Source organism: Dreissena polymorpha, chromosome 16 (assembly GCF_020536995.1).
Source record: "Dreissena polymorpha isolate Duluth1 chromosome 16, UMN_Dpol_1.0, whole genome shotgun sequence".
NCBI classification, from domain to species: Eukaryota; Metazoa; Mollusca; class Bivalvia; order Myida; family Dreissenidae; genus Dreissena; species Dreissena polymorpha.
The window spans coordinates 13,535,846-13,556,020 of NC_068370.1; the positions used below are offsets into that span (position 1 = coordinate 13,535,846).

General features: G+C 35.7%; 1 protein-coding gene across 5 annotated transcripts in view; it reads left to right on the forward strand.

The window, feature by feature from the left end:
• LOC127861911 (stromal membrane-associated protein 1-like) overlaps positions 1 to 20,175 on the forward strand; it is a 36,617-nt gene that overhangs the window by 7,199 nt on the left and 9,243 nt on the right. For 2 of the 5 annotated variants that reach the window (XM_052400637.1, XM_052400639.1), the window contains exons 5-10: positions 936 to 947; positions 9,420 to 9,494; positions 10,795 to 10,954; positions 11,513 to 11,545; positions 14,396 to 14,511; positions 15,324 to 15,465. In XM_052400637.1, coding sequence (XP_052256597.1) covers positions 936 to 947; positions 9,420 to 9,494; positions 10,795 to 10,954; positions 11,513 to 11,545; positions 14,396 to 14,511; positions 15,324 to 15,465 — 538 coding nt within the window. Of the gene's footprint in view, positions 1 to 935; positions 948 to 9,419; positions 9,495 to 10,794; positions 10,955 to 11,512; positions 11,546 to 14,395; positions 14,512 to 15,323; positions 15,466 to 19,491; positions 19,612 to 20,175 lie in introns of all 5 variants that reach the window. The other 3 variants (XM_052400634.1, XM_052400636.1, XM_052400635.1) reach the window with 3 other exon arrangements.

The window sequence follows — 20,175 nt, forward strand, 5'->3', positions numbered from 1 at the left end:
CTGATATTGTGCTCTGTATTGTCTATTTGCATAACTAAAATAAGTTCCCTATCTAAAGATAAGTGGTTGGCATTTCATCAGTTTCCTTTGGTATGATTCTTTTTGCACTTGTTTCTCCTGAGACATACATAGAAATGTTTTAGAATACATTTTTGCATTCTGGTCACAAGATACAATCCCTTGTATAAAGTAACTCAAGGTTTCTTGTTCTCATAAGCGGACAGATTAGCCTCTTAACCAGACTGTATGTGCTGGAGCTACTGTGGCCGCATGTGGCATAAGACCTATTTTTGACGGATGCAACTCATATATGCTAACAGCCTGCTCTGTACAGCTGGGCCCGTATTCACCAACCGATTCTTAGACTTAAGAATAAAGAATAGACTTGGAACCAAGAAAAATGAGTTCAGTGTTTGAATATATACAGACCTCCACTGGTTATTATGTCACTAACAAAATGTTCTATATGAAGAATAATATAAATTGAGATGTTTACTGTAGAGATTGACTCAAAATTAAAGAAATTCTTGAATATTCTAATTTAAAGAATTTTCTTTATTCTTAGACTTACGTCTAAGAATTGTTTGGTGAATACGGGCCCTGGTGTATCTGAATGTTTGGTGCATGAACATTAAGTACCGTGTGCTGGTGATATAAATGCCTTGATCAGACAGATTGACAAAATTGTACTGTATTTTCTTTATGTAGATTGTTAAATATGCTATAGCATTGATCTAATTCTGTTTGTATTAATTCCCATTATATATCAATGGCTTAGTTCACAGCTATAACATTAAATATAACAGAGTAAGAAAAGTAATGCACTGAACCATGTTGGTATGTTGCTGTGCGTTCTTACTATCATTTAATCGTTGCTCTGCGTTGATCTTATCATTGCTCTGCGTTGTTCTGATCATTGCTGTCTTTCTTTGTAGCTTGATTTTCAGGTGAGAAAGCCATTAACATACATTTCTTTTGTTTTGTCCAGTCCCTTAGTGCTTGTATTTGAAATATCTCATATACATGAACATTGTACAGCCTTTTTTTTAAACGTTTGAACTTCTTGGTGGCAGTCAATATATAATTTTATGCAATTGAATCGCATTCTGAGAAAACTGGGCATAATGCATGTGCGTAAAGTGTCGCCCCAGATTAGCCTGTGCAGTCAGGGACGACACTTTCTGCTTTTATGATATTTTCTGTTTAAAGAAAGTATCTTCTTAGCAAAAATCTAGTTTAGGCGGAAAGTGTCGTCCCTGATTAGCCTGTGCGGACTGCACAGGCTAATCTGGGACAACACTTTACGCACATGCATTATGCCCAGTTTTCTCAGAACGCGGCTCAATTAAAAGTCCTGTCCTTAACTAAGAAGCTTTTAGAATCTTTCAGAGTTTTATCTCCCTTTCATTTGAAATCTTAATTGATTTTGGAATTGATGTTGGTCATAGGAATTTAATAAATTACAATGAATATACAATAAGTTACGCTATTTGATCTGTAAAATAATGTCTGTTCCATTCAATATTAATGTAAATTGTAAAGGTATTTTAATTTTTGTCCCTTTCTTGCTTTCATTCTGATACCATACAACACTTAAGTATTTACAATACTCAAAAATCAAAATTTCTTGATGAAATAACGATTTTATAAGTGTTGCCAGGCCTTTTTCCCAAAGGGCAATAAAAAAAGCCCAATTTGGCATTAAAGCTTTTAACAATAAAGAAAAGAAATCAAATCTGTGTCTACTGATTATTGTATCTCCATTTTATTTAAAAATATATAACTATTATTTATATGAATTTATATTCACATGTAAATTGTTATGAAGAGCTTTATTAAATTAGTATTTTTCCGAATCAGTAGACTTTTTGCGGGGAAAAATTCCCAATACTGAAATTGCATTTCTCCCAAAGTAGTAAGGAAAAGGCCTGGTTGTATTTATTTGGACTTAAGCTGTTCTATAAATTACATACTGTAAAATCAAAGTCCAGTGATTATATTGAACAAGGTTAATTTAAGTTCTCAATCTGTGGTGTTGGTGCTTTGGTTTAATTGTATGAATGCATGGACATAATACATGTACAACTTATTTTAATGTTATGAATTGTCAAAGTTGGGTAAAATGTTGTTTTTTCAAGTGGTAAATAACGAAATCCCAAATATGCTTTTAAATAAGTAACATTTAAACTTTGTAAACCGTCGTCCTATAACAGATTGATATGAGCTTTGTTCTAGGAAAACTGGGCTTATTGCATGTGCATAAAGGGTCATCCTGGATCAGCCTTTGCAGTGTGCACAGGCTAATCAGGGAAAACACTTCCCAGTTTTATTGTATTTTACGGGTAAAGGAAGCCCAGGTAACCCGAAAAGTGTTGTCATTGATAAGCCTGTGCAGACTTCACAGGCTGATCTGGGTTGATACTTTATGCACTTGCAGTAAGCCCTGTTTTCACAGAGCAAGGCTCACATAATCTCTGGTACATTCCAAGTTTCACAATTAACTTAAACAATCATGGCCTATGATGTCAAATGTAAATATCTTGTGTGTTTTATTGACACTGTTTCTTTTTAACACTTTAACTGTTTCTACCCTAACATCACAAAAAGTGAAATAAAGCTTTGATGTCAACATTCAACTGATAATATAATGTCTGTTCAGCCCTAACATTAGCATTGTACCAATTAAATGTAACCAGTAGCTTTAATGTAAACATTTATATTCACTTTACAGTGTGTTTTTTTCGTTCAAAATCGGGGCAGGTATCCAGCCCCATACCCAATGGAAAAAAGTATATATTTTTCCCAAATGGGACCTAAAAATTCCCAATTGAGGGTTAAAAAAAAAATAAAATTTTTTTTTTAGATCTCAAGTTAAACATTGATTTCATCTCCAATCCAGCTCTATAAGTTGAACCTTAGTCAATAATATATTGAAAACACTTTTATTCACAATTTTGAAGCATTTGCTAGCAGCAAAACAACAACACTAATTTCTCTATTTAGTCCAAAATGGTGAAAACAAACACTGCTTTAATATTCACATGAAAATGATTCAAATATGTATTACAGTGCTCCAGCTAGGCCTTTTATTTATTTAAAAAAAAGATTGTTTTTTAACATATGATCATTTTTAAATATCTTATTAACTTGTTACATTGTAATTAATTTTCTCATTGCAATCATTTTATTTGCATGGTTTTATAATAATGGGAATACTATATTCTAACAACTATTAATAACATAAAAAATTAATATGCAGCAGGGAGCATTCGAGATATGCCCGCGCACTCGAAAGTGTCCTTTTGACAAAATACTACGCGTTGAAAGTGCCCTTTTGACAAAGTAGCCCCCCGCAATGCCCCATTTAACCCTTTGAGTGCTGGAACCGGATTTTGAAGGCCTTTGCAAACAGTTTGGATCCAGATGAGACGCCACAGAACGTGGTGTCTCATCGGGATCCAAACTGTTTGCTATTCTGATAGTATTCTTTGAAAAAAAATCAAAGAAAATGCTTATTTTAGAAATTCAGCAGACGACATTTTAGCAGAAGACAAATTTCCCAGCATGCAAAGGGGGAGCACTGTGTAACATAAAATAACATAACATACAATAATGATTGTAATGTATAACAGGAAATGTTGCTACATTAATGTCAAATCCAAACATTTGCATCATATAACTAAATTACCAGGTTCTTATTAAGAATTATCAATAGACCTTCACCAGTTTTTGCCATTCCCCTTTTTAACTCCTGTCTAGCTTATGTTAGCATACTCAATGTATTGCCTCTATACTTCACACGTATGTCCTTTTTTGTGTATATCTATACCAGCTATCTGGGGTCAAGGGGACTAGAGAAATAGTTTTTAAGTTCAAAAATTACTCAATTACTTCATAGCAACGACAAGCTGTGCTTATAATTTGTTGTTTTTAGCTCACCTGATTGCTCAGGTGAGCTTTTGTGACCGGTCTTTGTCTGTCTTCTGTCCGTCCATCCGTCGTCCACATTTGGTTTGTAAACACTCTAGAGGCCACATTTCATGTGGGATCTTCATGAAACTTGGTCAGAAGATTTATCCCAATGATATCTCGATCAAGTTCGAAACTGGGTCATGCTGGGTCAAAAACTAGGTCACTAGGTCAAAAAAAAGAAAAACCTTGTAAACACTGTAGAAGTCACATTTCATGCCCAATCTTCATGTAACTTAGTCAAAATGTTAGCCTTAATAATATGTTGTTCGAGTTCAAAAGTGGTTCCGGTCCGTTGAAAAACATAGCCGCCAGTGGGCAGGGCAGTTTTCATTATTTGACTACAGAGAAACGTTGTAAACACTCTAGAAGTCACAATTTTTGCCCAATCATCATGAAAGTTGGTCAAAACATTGGTTTTATTGATATCACAGACGTGTTCGAAAATGGTCCAGATCGGTGAAAAAACATGGGCCCCCAGTGGGCGGGGCATTTTTCTCTATATGTATATAGTGAAAACATGTGAACACTCTAGAAGTCACATTTTTGGCCCAATTTTCATGAAATTTGGTCAGAACATTTGTTTCCTTGATATGAGAGTTGAGTTCGAAAATGGTTCCAGTCAGTTAAACATGGCTGCAGGGGGGGGGGGGGCAGTTTTCCTTATTTGGCTATAGAGAAACCTTGTAAACACTCTAGAAGTCACAATTTTTGCCCAATCATCATGAAAGTTGGTCAAAACTTTGGTTTTATTGATATCTCGGACGAGTCCGAAAATGGTCCAGATCGATGAAAAAACATGGCTGCCAGTGGGCAGGGCATTTTTCTCTATATGTATTTAGTGAAAACATGTGAACACTCTAGAAGTCACATTTTTGGCCCGATTTTCATGAAATTTGGTCAGAACATTTATTTCCTTGATATGAGAGTTGAGTTTGAAAATGGTTCCGGTCAGTTGAATTACATGGCTGCCGGGGGGGGGGGCAGTTTTCCTTATTTGGCTATAGAGAAACCTTGTAACACTCTAGAAGTCACAATTTTTGCCCAATCATCATGGAAAATGGTCAAAACATTGGTTTTATTGATATCTCGGACGAGTTCGAAAATGGTCCAGATCGGTGAAAAAACATGGCCGCCAGTGGGCAGGGCATTTTTCTCTATACGTATATATTGAAAACATTGAACACTCTAGAAGTCACATTTTTGCCCAATTTTCATGAAATTTGGGCAGAAACTTTGTTTCCTTGATATGAGAGTTGAGTTGGAAAATGGTTCCGGTCAGTTGAATAACATGGCTGCCGGGGGGGCAGTTTTCTTATATTTATAGTAAAAAAAAGCTTGTAAACACTCGAGATGTCACATTTATAGCCCAATCATCATGAAACTTGGTGAAAAGATTGGTTTTATATATATCTCAGATGAGTTTGCAAATGGTCCCGATGGGTCAATAAACATGGCTGCCAGGGGGGTGAGGCAGTTTTCCATATCTGACTATATAGAGAGAAACCTTGTGATCAAACACTATGGAAGTCACATATTTTGCCTAATCATCATGAAACTTAGTCAATACATTGGTTTTATTGATTTCTTGGACAAGTTGGAAAATGGCTAAGATCGATGAAACACACTTTTTAGCTCACCTGATTGCTCATGTGAGGTTTTAGGATTGGTCTTTGTCCGCTGTCCGTCCACATTTGGTTTGTAAACACTCTAGCATTCACATTTCTCAAGCATTCTTTATCAAAGTTGCTGAAAGATCTCAGTCAAGTTTGATGATGAGTAAAATTACAAAATTAATGCCATAATTATTGCCCTTAGATTGTCCAAATTTTCATTATATTATACAAAATCCTTGTAAGCAAAGTTTGATGTTTGGTAAGGGGGGTTAACTCAAAATATAGGTCACCATTTAAAATCTTACAAAAACAAAAACACTCCCTATTCCAGAGTTTTGGTTCAATAATGATGAAACTTGACCTGGATGTTTGTCTGGTCAATATCTAGGTCAAGTTTGACATTAGGTAAAGATTGAATGAACCGACTCCTCTTAGGTGAGCGAACTAGGGCCATGTTGGCCCTCTTGTTTTATAAAGATGCAGACTTCCCTTGTGAAAAAAAATGCTTAACTCTTAATATAAGATGTCTTTCATTAGGGCTGTAAAAATGTTGCATGCATTAGATGACTGTGGTATTGGTACCATTGCATATGATCAATTATCACTTTTCAACGGCTTTTAGTGGTGAGGCGGAGGATATATTTTCACTATTATTACTTATTGAGTCTAGCACACTGGGAAAGCAGGGCTTAAGGCATGTGCATATAGTGTTTTACACAATTATACTGTGCAGCCAGCACAGGCTCATCAGTAAGGACACTTTCGCTCTTATGGAATTTGTTTATTAAAAGGAGGTCTTTTCTGAAAGAAAATCCAGTCAAGCAGAAAGTGTCCCTAATAAGCCTGTGCTGGATGAACAGGCGAATCTGAGATAAAACTATTCACATGCATTAAGACCAGTTTTCCCATAAACACAACTAATTTAATTACTTGCCTGTTAGATATATTTTTTCATAAAAATTTACATGGATATGGTGCATGGTGATTATTTCTTTACACAAATTGGTCTTACCATATTGATGTGTACACATATAGTTTTCTTTCTAACCTTATCGTTTGTTTCATGTATTGTACAAACATTTATATTTGTATTTAGAGCATATTATAAGCGAGGCCGTTTTCAAAGAAAACCCGAGCTATTGTCATAGCTTGCTCGCCATCCACAGTCAGCCGTCCACCGGCGTCGTGCTAAAACCTTAACATTGACTCTAAAATCAAAGTGCTTCCACCTACAACTTTGAAACTTCATATGTAGATGCACCTTGATGAGTTCTACACGCCACAACCATTTTGGCTCGCTAGGTCAAAGGTCAAGGTCACTGTGACCTCTTAAAAAAAAAAATTCTGACAAGCTTTCGCAGCCGAGCGTGACACCCGTTATGCGGTGCTCTTGTTTATATTATAATGAAACTGATATATGTTATGTCTATTGATATGAAACTAAATCAAAATGCTAACCTTGTTGTTTTTTTTATGAGCTAGACTATTCACTGCATATCCAAGCTATACTTCTCACCAAAATGTAAGCATCTGCGTAATGGATTATGATCTGGTTAATATGGTGAACATGCAATATCTTCATTTCACTGCTTTGGCTATATTTCTACCGGTAATTGAAACTGCAAATATATGTCCAGGGGCCGTATTCCAGTAGCTTCTTAAGTTAAAAAATAACTTAAGTTGAAATATTGCACAATATTTTTTCTTATCTCCGCCATTTTTTCTTAAAACATAAGATTTCACTTAAGTTAAATTCTGGTAGCTTCATAAACTTAATAAATTTCTTTACTCTGTGTATTTGTTCTCATATATTTATGCTCCCCTTCGAAGAAGAGGGGGTATATTGTTTTGCTCATGTCGGTCCGTCCGTATGTCCATATGTATGTCCGTCCACCAGATGGTTTCCGGATGATAACTCAAGAACGCTTAGGCCTAGGATCATGAAACTTCATAGGTACATGGATCATGACTCCCAGATGACCCCTATTGATTTTCAGGTCACTAGGTCAATGGTCAAGGTCACGGTGACCCGAAATAGTAAAATGGTTTCCGGATGATAACTCAAGAATGCTTATGCCTAGGATCTTGAAACTTCATAGGTACATTGATCATGACTCCCAGATGACCCCTATTGATTTTCAGGTCACTAGGTCAAAGATCAAGGTCAGGGTGACCCAAAGCAGTAAAATGGTTGCCGGTTGATAACTTAAGAATGTTTATGCCTAGGGTCATGAAACTTCATAGGTACATTGATCATGACTCGCAGATGATCCCTATTGATTTTCAGGTCACTAGGTCAAAGGTCAAGGTCACGGTGACTCAACTTAGACAAATGGTTTCCGGATGATAACTCAAGAACGCTTACGCCTAGGATCATGAAATTTCATAGGTACATTGATCATGACTCGCAGATGACCCATATTGACTTTCAGGTCACTAGGTCAAAGGTCAAGGTCACGGTGACTTGACACAGTAAAATGGTTTCTGGATGATTACTCAAGAAAGCTTACGCCTAGGATCATGAAACTTCATAGGTACATTGATCATGACTCGCAGATGACCCCTATTGATTTTCAGGTCACTAGGTCAAAGGTCAATGTCACAGTGACCCAAAATTGTAAAAGGGTTTCCGGATGATAACTCAAGAAAGCTTATGCCTAGCTAGGATTATGAAACTTCATAGGTACATTGATCATGACTCGCAGATGACCCCTATTGATTTTCAGGTCACTAGGTCAAAGGTCAATGTGACTCATTAGACAAATGGTTTCCGGATGATAACTCAAGAATGCTTACGCCTAGGATCATGAAACTTCATAGGTACATTGATCATGGCTCGCAGATGACCCCTATTGACTTTCAGGTCACAAGGTCAAAGGTCAAGGTCACGGTGACTTGACACAGTAAAATGGTTTCTGGATGATTAAACAAGAAAGCTTACGCCTAAGATCATGAAACTTCATAGGTACATTGATCATGACTCGCAGATGACACCTATTGATTTTCAGGTCACTAGGTCAAAGGTCAAGGTCACAGTGCCAAAAAATGTATTCACACAATGGCTTCCACTACAACTGACAGCTCATATGGGGGGCATGCATGTTTTACAAACAGCCCTTGTTAAAATTGAGTTAACTTCCTTTAACTCTTAAAGGAATTTCTTAAAGAGAAATACTAAGCTTCTCATGTTTTGTTTTTTACATTTCAAATTTAACTTAAGAAATTTATTTAAGAAATTTCTTAACTTAAGTGAAAACTTAAGAAGCTACTGGAATACAGCCCCTGGTCATTATGTGAGGTAACATAACTGAGACCTGCAATTTAGCAGAATTACCATAGGCTCTTTTTAGCTCATCTGAACTTAAATTGCTCGTTTTGAGTTATTATGATTAGTCTACATTCGGCATTGTGTTGTCTGTCATCAACTTTGCCTGTGTTACCAATTTAGAGGCTAAATTTATGATTCAATCTTGATGAAACTCGGTCAGAATGCTTACCAGTATCTTGACAAAATCTAGGCCTAGTTTAAATCATTGTCATGTGCGGCCTATAACTAGGTCAACAGGGTCCGAATCTGGGGTCAGAGGGGTCAAAAATGAGATCACCAGGTTATGTCTTCAATAATAACTCATGTGAGGACTTATGGGCCATCAAGTCCCTCTTGTCTCATATTTAATCATAAGATTATGGAAATAGGCAACTTGAAAAAATAGACACTTACCAAGATGACAGCCACCCTTCATATGTATGGGAAGTACTGCATACTGTGATAAACTGTATTGGTGACAGGCATACAGCTAGTTACATTTGTGTTTTTATTGTGTTTTTTACTAGCTCCTGGATGATGACAAAGACAAGCGAAAGAGCAAGCCCAAACCAACAACAACCACACCACTCACACTGAGTGCTGTAAGTGTTTGCACTTATATAGGGATTTAGCCAGACTAGAAAGTAGCAGGGGACATAAAAAAGGATAGGGTGACCTCTTATGTGAAATGCCTGGTTGGGAGAGGTTTCACTGGCTCAAAAAAGTTGTCACTCATAAATTTTGCCAGGTTAAATAAGTTGTAGCCAATATGTATCCATAGGCGGATTTATATTAATAAATTATTTAGACACATTTCAAGAATCTAAAAGAACATCATTGTCAGAATGAATTAACATATGAACTGCATTACTAGGATTTAGGTTAAATATTATCATTGTCAATTATAGGAAATACTTATTCTTTAATTAACTCCTTAATTCAACAATTTCAAATTTAGTAATGTTATCAACATTGTTGTCAGATTTATAGAGTTGCGAAAATATAAGAATATATCCAAATAAGACTTAACTTGCAGATAGTTAAATCCTTCTTTAGAACAAGATCTGTATTTGGTTAAACTTACCATTATTGAGGGCAGACAGCGTGTTAAAGTTCAGAAATCAAATCCTGTCACAGATATGTTTACCCATGCAGCAGTTCAGCCTTGTTTTAATGCCCCCGGATCGAATGATCGGGGTTATATTGTTTTTTGTCTGTCTTTCTTTCTGTCTGTCATTCCGTCATTCTGTCCCAAAACTTTTACCTTACAGTAAAGTTTTGCAGTAACTTTTGAAATATTGAACATAGCAACTTGATATTTGGCATGCATGTGTATCTCATGGAGCTGCACATTTTGAGTGGCGAAAGGTCAAGGTCATCCTTTAAGGTCAAAGGTCAACAACAAAAAAGCGGCGCATTAGGGGGCATTGGGTTTCTGACAAACACGTCTCTTGTTGAATAATAAAGTGTATAACGTCAATAACATGTATTCTTCTACACATCTTCGGAGCTTTCATGGATGATTTCTTTTAACGCTATCAACTCACATGCATATGTCTTTATTTTAAACTTGAAAGTGATCTGCTTTTTGGAGTTAGACTTATATAAAGGGTCAAAATTATAGTATCTAACATGATGCTTTACAACTAACATCAATAATTATTCTTACAAAGCATTGATAATTAATCGGATCTTAACTATGAACACTAAGAACATACCCACATCACCTTACATGTGTACTTTATTTTGACCTTTACATAAACCTTATTTTATACTAGGACTTATAAAAACAGTGCAATGAATCAATTCTGACATTACTACCAGCAGGGGCGTCAGCTTTTATTGAACCAAGCATACTGTCTAATGTAGATAATGACACGCTAAGCTGATTCTTTTTTTCAGGGACCGGTACACAAGTCCGCCACTGCCCCTGGTAACCTGAATGAAGTAGGTGCATCTCCAGCCACTAAAGCCAGCAGCTCACAGAAATCTGATGCCACACACATATCCCTGCCCACTCAGCCTGCTGCTGCTCATAGCTCGGCTGATCTGATTGGTCTAGGTAAGTCATGTGACTGTGGTCATCTGATCCAATAAGTAGTGTTGGTCATGTGACATTACTCTGCTGTTCTTATTGGTCGGGTACTTTTTAAATGTATAATTTGAATTTTATGATGTGACTGTTTTCATTCATTTATCAAAGATCAATGTGTTGTTAACATATGAGCCTTACAATGGAAAACAGGGCTGAATTATGTGCCAGAGTAGCCTGTGCGTGCATTAAAACCTGTTTTCTCAAAGGGAGGATCATTTATTTTACGTTTAATGCAGACATATTGTAGAACTTACTTATTTAAAGCTGGCAGTCATACATGAAATAAAGTAAGGGTCTTGATTTTCTAAAAATTGTCTTACAGCATATCTGGATTGTGCTTTTTAATTTCAAGCATTTCTAGTACAATTGCTTGCACTATTTTATAATTTTTGCTCAAAGAGATTTTAGTGTATCCATAGCAATAAAAATACTAACAAAGTGCTTAGCAATAAAATTACTAACAAAGTGCTTACTTTATTCTGTCCGTTAACAATAGTAACATTGTTGCTCTGCTGTGTTTTGAAGTGTTTCAACCCTCTCCTACCTTTGCACCTGTTGGTAAGTGAACAGTTCGGGTTTACGGTTAAATCTTTGGTGCTGGGCATGACATTTGTATGCATAATTCGATTTAAATATATTGAATAAAAAATAACTGTCACTGGATTAAAAATGGTGTTTGTTTATGGAATATGGATCATTGATAGCTTTAATAATGTGATAACTGCATGCTTTTGTTTAATATATTTTATTCAAAACTTTTTGAACCAATACAATAAATGTTAAATAAAAACAATAACAACAACACATTAATGATGCAAATTTGTCTTGAGGAGAAGCATTACATCTCATGGATGTGATTTGATCAATGACATAAATTGTTAAGTGTATTAGTCTCTGCAGAACCGTTTATAATTGTTATAGAGCTAGCTTACCACAAAAAATTATGGTGTTTATGGTTATATTTCAAATAACAAATAAATGTAAATGCTTATTGCAGCAATGTTTTTATACCCCCACAAACGAAGTTAAGGGGGGTATATAGGAGTGAGCTTGTCTGTCTGTCGGTCGGTCGGTCTTTCGGTCTGTCTGTCGGTCCGTATTATGTGTCCGCTTTCTAAATCAAGTTGTTTTCATCTGATCTTCACCAAACTTGGTCAGATGTTGTATCTAGATGATGTTAGGTCAAGTTCAAATATGGGTCATGCCAGGTCAAAAACTAGGTCACGGGGTCACTTAGTGTGTTTTAAACATTGAGCATGGTGTCCGCTCTCTAATTCAAGTAGTTTTCATCCGAGCTTCACCAAACTTGGTAAGAAGTTGTATCTAGATGATGTCTAGACCAAGTTCAAACATGGGTCATGGCAGGTCAAAAACTAGGTCATGGGGTCACTTAGTGCATTTTAAACATTGATCATGGTGTCCGCTCTCTAATTCAAGTAGTTTTCAACCGATCTTCACCAAACTTGGTCAGAAGTTGTATCTAGATGATGCCTAGGTCAAGTTTGAATATGGGTCATGCCGGGTCAAAAACTAGGTCATGAGGTCACTTAGAGCGTTTTAAACATTGAGAATGATGTCTGCTGCTTTTTGTGAAGACAACATGCAAAAAAATATTCTGTGTCCATGCGGCATGTGGGGGTATTTGTCACGTCTGTGACAAAGCTCTAGTCTCTAATGGAATGCATGTGTTGTTTTTATGGTTATATAGTTTTCGCACTGTCAGTCTGTCTGTCAGTCAGTCTGTCTGTCAGTCTGTCACACTTCTCATGTCCGCTCTCTAATTCAAATAGTTTTCATCCGATCCTTACGAAACTTAGTCAGAAGTTGTATCTAGACAATATCTAGGTCAAGGTCGAATATGGGTCATGCCGGGTCAAAAACTAGGTCACGGGGTCGAAAAAACAAATCCAAGGGAAGTAATAAGCTTTAAATGGACATAATTATCTGACCTGCCAAATTATATATTTTTGTTAAATAAATCAAAGCGGCGCAGTAGGCGGCATTGTGTTTCTGACAAACACATCGTGGTAAAAGGTCAAGGTCATCCTTCAAGGTCTAAGGTCAAAAATGCAAATCCAAGGGAAGTAATAAGCTTTAAAGGGAGATAATTTTTCAATATTGAACATAGCAACTTGATATTTGGGATGAATGTGTATCTCATGGAGCTGCACATATTGAGTGGTGAATCTACAGTCACGATAGTGGCTTTTAATTATTTGCTACTAAAAATAGAGATTTGTTAGAGACAATTATTTTCCAGGGAAGTAATTTATATAATTATAAATCGCAGATTATTTCCTTACCAAGAATTTAAGTTCTTTTCACAGTAACTGTACAGATTTTTTATTTTGATTATTTATTACTCAAATGATTGATTTGTCAAAGTTTTTTTTAAATGATATAATTATCATTTCTTTCCTGTACTAATTTGCAAATGGTACGGTTCATTACATACCTGTGGACTTATGTCCATAGATACTTGATGAACTCTGGCTATGATCTCTTTGATAAACCAAAGGCCTTGGTTGTCAGTGATGACTTGGTCATTTTTGACTGTCTACAGACCCCCCCCCCCCCCCCCCTGGTTGGATTGGATAAATTTCCAAAGGAAGTAATAAGCTTTAAAGGGAGATGATTTCTATACCTGCCAAATGATAAATAGAAATTTTATTTCAAAGCGGCGCAGTAGGGGGCATTGTGTTTCTGACAAACACATCTCTTGTTTGTATCCATATTTTGTGTACATAATATTTACATGTGTTAAAAAGTTCCTTCATTTCAGAGAAATAATGTTTCATTGTTATTCAGTTATTCATGAGCCTTATTTCACTTCAAATATACATTCACTGAACACTTTTGAGAAATTCTTGTTTCATTTATTATTTAAGAGGATTTCATTTCATTTTGATATCTCTCTATCAAACAGGATTTGTCAACTAATATTTTATGAAGCAGTTGCATACATTTTGTTTGGAACTGAGCATCTGCTTTGTATATGTGTTTTATATTTAATGATTGTAAAGGTTTTCATAGACTTTTCATCTGAAGTAAGATAGCAGTATATCATTCATTTGTTGTTACAATAGCATTCTATTAACTGTAAGTAACTGAAGGTATTAGTGATATACAGCCTCAGTGACTTCATACCATACTTTAGCTTTGTATGAAACCACTAAGATAATATCTCCTACTGTTACAACTGACAACTCCTACTGACAGTGGAGCTGATCAATGTTTCAGTTACTTGATTGGGCCATTGCGCAATACTAAAATGGAGGCCGATTTGAAGTTCAATATGTGGGTTTTCTTTATTAGAAAACTTGTTTCTACCATTCTGGCATTAAAAACTTGGGTGTGCTTAATACATGGTAAAGTACAGTAATAACATATGTTTGTTTGTACATGTAGAAGCCCCCAGTGCTCCTGTGGTCAAACCGTCTAACAGCCTTCTCGACGACTTCATGGGAGGGGGTGTTACCACATCACTGCCCTCTAGTCAGCCACAAATCACCCAGGCCTCTCAGGTTTGATACATTTCATAATTAGTTTCACTTACTTTTTGAAGCGCAAGTGTTTAGTGGTTTGATTTGAAAATGGCCTACAAGTCATGACCATCTTGAAGTGATAATGCTAAACCCGAATGGGAGGGGGACCGAGTCCCCCTTTTGTCCCTTTTTCATGTGCCGCTATTCTCATCTATTCAGAATAACATAACATGATTTTTAATGCCTGTTTACGATTTTTAAAGAGTATTGTACAGTATTATTTAGTATAAATAAGGAACTCTGATATGAATGAATGCTTTCATATAAGTATTAAAGTGGCAACCACTAAATTAAGTCACTGGCAGAGTACAAAGTTTACCATCCAACAAGTTTTAATGAAAGTGGTCGTCCTTCCACTTTTTAAGCCATTTTTGCAGTTTTCAGTCTTGTGTAATCCCTAACTTATGAGAGCTAATTGGCAGTGTTTTATTTAAGTCTGATACGCTCAGTTGTGGGTATCGCTAAGGCCTATAAGTCATGGCTCATCTATGAGAGCTCATTGAAACAGTCTCCTGGCATGTCTATTTTAGCTGTGTTCTGGGAAAACGGGGCCTAATGCATGTGCATGAAGTGTCATCTCAGATTGGCCTGTGCAATCACCACAAGCTGATACGGGACAACACTTGTGCCTAGACTGGAATTCATTTGAGACTTCCTTATTTTTTAAAATTTCATTAAAGCGGAAAGTGTCGTCCCTGATTAGCCTGAGCAGACTGCACAGGCTCATCTCAGACAACACTTGAGGCACATGCATTAAGCCCAGTTTTCCCATAATGTGCCTCATTTTCTAGAATGGTCTAGAGGAAAGCCTATTTGGAGAGATGGGCAGTACAGACACCAAGCCCAAAGGTTCCACCAAGGACTCCATTATGGCGCTGTTTGGTGGCCAGTCACAACAACAACAACAACAGCAGCAGCAGTTTGGCGTGCCTGGTAAGAAAATGATGTTGGATTTGTACCATTTACCATCCACCTAATTTGTATGCACTACACTTTGTGTTGAAATGTGAATTTTTAGAGGATTTTTTTTTTCAATCAGTTACACACAATGTGCCATTATGTTGGACTGTCCGTTGTTGGTCTACTATCTGTCAACCAAGTCTTCAGGCGATCATATGACAAAACTCCTCGCTTTAAACGTTTTTGCGCCACAAATTTGCCTTTTTTACGTGGCATCATTAAAAGGTCACGCAAAAATAAACTCAAGAAAAACACCTTAATTCATACTAGGAATTTCTTATATATACTATTTTAAGCTGTAGAAGGCAACAATTTTTATTTGCAAGATAAACTTGTTGAACAATGGCCTTTAATGTAGCCGATATTAGAAACAATATGATTGCCCCATAAATAGAAAATCACAAATCTGCTGTCTTTGGAAATAGGCAACTATACAATAATAGTGTTATTTAAATAATGAATCGGATTCCGAAATTGAGACATAGATAGGCTTACTATACCGTTTAGTGTCAACTGTCTTCATTTACATAACCCTACACCAAACTTAAAAAAAAATGATTGTGCTGTAATAATGTTAAATCAATACAGCTTATAGCCTATATATAACTGTTTCTGCTGTACAAATGTTTAATCAATCTAGCTGTAATTGTATTCAATATGACTGCCCTTGCAAGATTGCATAATTTACTATATACTAGTGTTCATTTTGTGGACATTTGCTTGAAATTAATCGTCAAGCTGCTGCATGCTTTACATCAACAGCTTTTGCAATTAATCAGTGTCTACTTTACTACTGTAATGAAATTATAGTTACAGGTGTTATATTGAACTATAAACAAACATTATGAATAATAGAAATGCATAGGATTTATTATATGCTTTTCAATTGAATAGATATTTTTTTAAAGGAAATTCGATTTCAGTGAAAAACCTAAGATTATATATTTTTCATGGAGTGAAAGTATTAATACAATTGCAATAAGTATTCTTTAATTTCATTGATCTACAAGTTTCAATTACATTTCCTCACAAATGAAAATACGTGTAAAATATTCAAAATGTTAAAAATATCAGCAAAATTATCATTTACATACAACGTTGCACAAATCATATTTTTGTCCCACTGTGCTCATTTATGGCATTGTTTAGCACATATTTTTATTACCTTTTTATTCACAAACTTAAATGTTTCAGCTTTTTTCGCGTATTTTTGATTATATATATATAATGCTGAAGCATAAAATAATGTCATGGACCCATAGAAAAGTATGTATTCACTCATGTCTACATCAATAGTTGAAATATATTTTTCTATAACAACTCGTGAAATAAAAATTGATCATAAACTGAAATCAACATATACCCTTTACATCATGTGAGACAGCAATAAAGCTGATTTAAGCAGTGTTTTGTATTGTGCTTTTTTATCCCCATGTTTTTGTGTGATACGCTTTGTGTAACATGTTAGCTGAATTGTTAAAATGTCTTAAATATTAATACATCCACCCAACTAATGAAAAAAAAGTTACCATTGGCATTCTATTTGATGCAGTTTTTCAATAGCCTAAGTAAGACTTTTATATGCTGAGCTTTTGCATAGAGTAAGTTTGTTTTCACTGCAAATTATCAACCACAAAACAACATTATTCAGTCAAACTTCTATAACTCGTGGTCACATAGACTAGATTAATTAAGTGGAGTGTTAGACTGTCATAACTGTGAGTATGAATCCTAGTCTGGCCTCATAAATTGTTAAGGAAATGGTCGTTAAATCATTTCTTTAGCTATTCTCTCCTTACCTTTTATTAAAGTATGGGAGTTGATTATTCATGGCTATGTGCACTTACATAAGCAAAACTTGTCCAGTAAAGGGTTAAGTAGAATAACTGACAACTGTTACATGGCTAAAAAGCTGAAATGCAGCAAAAAATTATCGAAGGCCTTTGAGATCATGTCTTAATACCATTAAATAATATCTGAACTAATGACCAATGTGTATGTAATCGCCATGTTAATCTCTTAACCAATGATGACTAGTGTGTATGTACCGGTAACTGCCATGTTACATGTAATCTCTAAACCAATGATGACTAGTGTGTATGTAACCGCCATGTCCATCTCTTAACCAATGATTTCCTGTGTGTCATATTTATCTCTAAACCAATGATGACTCATATGGTTGTTTCCATCGAGTTTATCCAAACCAATGATGACCTGTGTATGAAACCACCATGTACAGTAGATTTTGCTTAATTGAATAGCCCATTTGTCACGTACGAATATTCAATTATCCGGAGTATTCAGTTATGCGGAATCAGTTATATTTCCAATGTTATCACTAACCGGGTGTAATCATCTTGGAAATTGTGCTTTTTATGCATAATCGAAACATCGTTTCGACACGTAAAGCATTAAAAAAAGTTAATATTGGAATTTAATATTGAATCCATCATAAATATAATATAAATGTTTTGTTGAATTCCCAAATGAGAATACAAATTTTGTAATCCAAAACACACTTTCTATCTTTCAATAAAACGTCATCATGTATTTCCTTTGCCCCCAACAAAAAGCTAGCGAAAAGTATGCAGCAATGTACAATGTCACGCCATACAATGAGTGTAATGATTTTTCCCAATTTCATTTTATTGCTTACACAACGCTTACGCTAGCAACATCTATTGCTCATGTATTGTCCTGGTAAAAAGCGCGCGAAAATTAGCGTGGGTGTATATACACTGTCGAAGGAAAACTTTGTAGCGTGAAGAATGCAGTATCTTTGACGTTTCGCTCTTTCAGGTAGATTAGTATTGAAACAGATAATGTGCTGATTTACCGGAAAATCTGGTCAATACTGGATTTAATTTTGGTTATTGTGAAAACATGATCAGCAGTGTTAAGACTGCGATGTTTTGACAAATGTGCGCGTTTTCGATTGTTTGACATCATGTTAAGATATGATTTACTGTGACGCATTTGTGTAGGTTTATATACACGAACTGAGAATATAGTGTAACATTCCATCACCTGTTGCAAACTGTCGAGAAAGACACATCAACAGTTTGTTTCTAATTAGCAACACACTCTTTAATTGTTTCTAAGCGAAAACAAACTGTTGAAGTGTGTTACTCGACAGTTTGCATTCCAAAGTTTGCACCTGACTACACACCGGAGACTCCAGTGTTTGCATTGTACTTGCTCGCATACTACACCTGTTATCCACGTGACGCTTGACAGACGCTGCATACATGCATGGTGTAAAATGAAAACAAAGGCAGTCAATTGAGCGTGTCTGTCAAAATCATCGATACGATGCGTATCCTTGGAGATTTATGACATTCTTTGCTTGATTATAGTGTGGATTAAGTGTGCAATAGAAAATTGGCTATTCAGTTAACCGAAATACGCCATATTTCCTATCAGAATTTGTAGAGTTTTTACAACGGGAAGAGATGCAAATGGTTTGCTGTTTTCAATTTCTATTCAATTAACCGAATTATTCAATTATACAATATTCAATTAAGTGGAATCTACTGTATATCTCTAAACCAATGATGACCTGTGTGTATGTTAATCTCTAAACCAATGATGACCTGTGTGTATGTTAATATCTAAACCAATGATGACCTGTGTGTATGTTAATCTCTAAACCTATGATGACCTGTGTGTATGTTAATCTCTAAACCTATGATGACCTGTGTGTATGTTAATCTCTAAACCAATGATGACCTGTGTGTATGTTAATCTCTAAACTAATGATGACCTGTGTTTCATGTTAATCTCTAAACCAATGATGACCTGTATGTATGTTAATCTCTAAACCAATGATGACCTGTGTGTATGTTAATCTCTAAACCAATGATGACTTGTGTATGTAACCACCATGTATATCTCTAAACCAATAATGACTCGTGTGTCATGTTAATCTCTGAACTAATGCTGACCTGTGTGTATGTTAACCAATCATGACTCATGCCTATATTACAACCATGTTCACAGCAGTAAGCGCCTCTCAACTCTCCGCACCTTTTGATGTGGTGGGTGGGGTATTCTCCACGGCAGGCTACAATTATATGGCACCTTACCCGCCCCAGATGGCATATAATTTTGCTGATACAGGTCAGGTACCCAGCTTCGATGGCCCTTGCTTTGACTTGATCTTCTTACTACAGAATGCCTTTGCATGGGGGTCGTAAATTCTGTTGGAGGTTCAAGGTCCTATTTTATTAACCTTTATTCTTTCAAATGAGCAAGTCATTGTTAGTATTTTGTTGTTTTTTCTTTGAAAGGGTGGTATTCCTTATTACAATTACAATGTATTCTCTTTTTTTGCGTCATATTTTGTCTGATTTGGTTTAAATTGGTACAAGAAGGAGTAGGTTTTGTTACCATCCTATTCTTTGCTCAGGTAACAATGACAATACCAAAACTGCACATAATTGTTACATCATTCATATGCTAGAACTAAAGGAATAAGATGTTACAAATTTGTCATAATAAAATGTTTGCATGACATTTCGGGTGAGTTTGAATACAATTTCTCTAGACTGCAAAACTGTGTTGTGCTGTGAGTCATAAGTGATGTGTGGTTGATGTTTACAAACTTTCCCCCCAAAAATACTTTCTTTGCTACATGTGTATGTAAGATCAATTTTGATTGTCTTATATATATATAGACATATT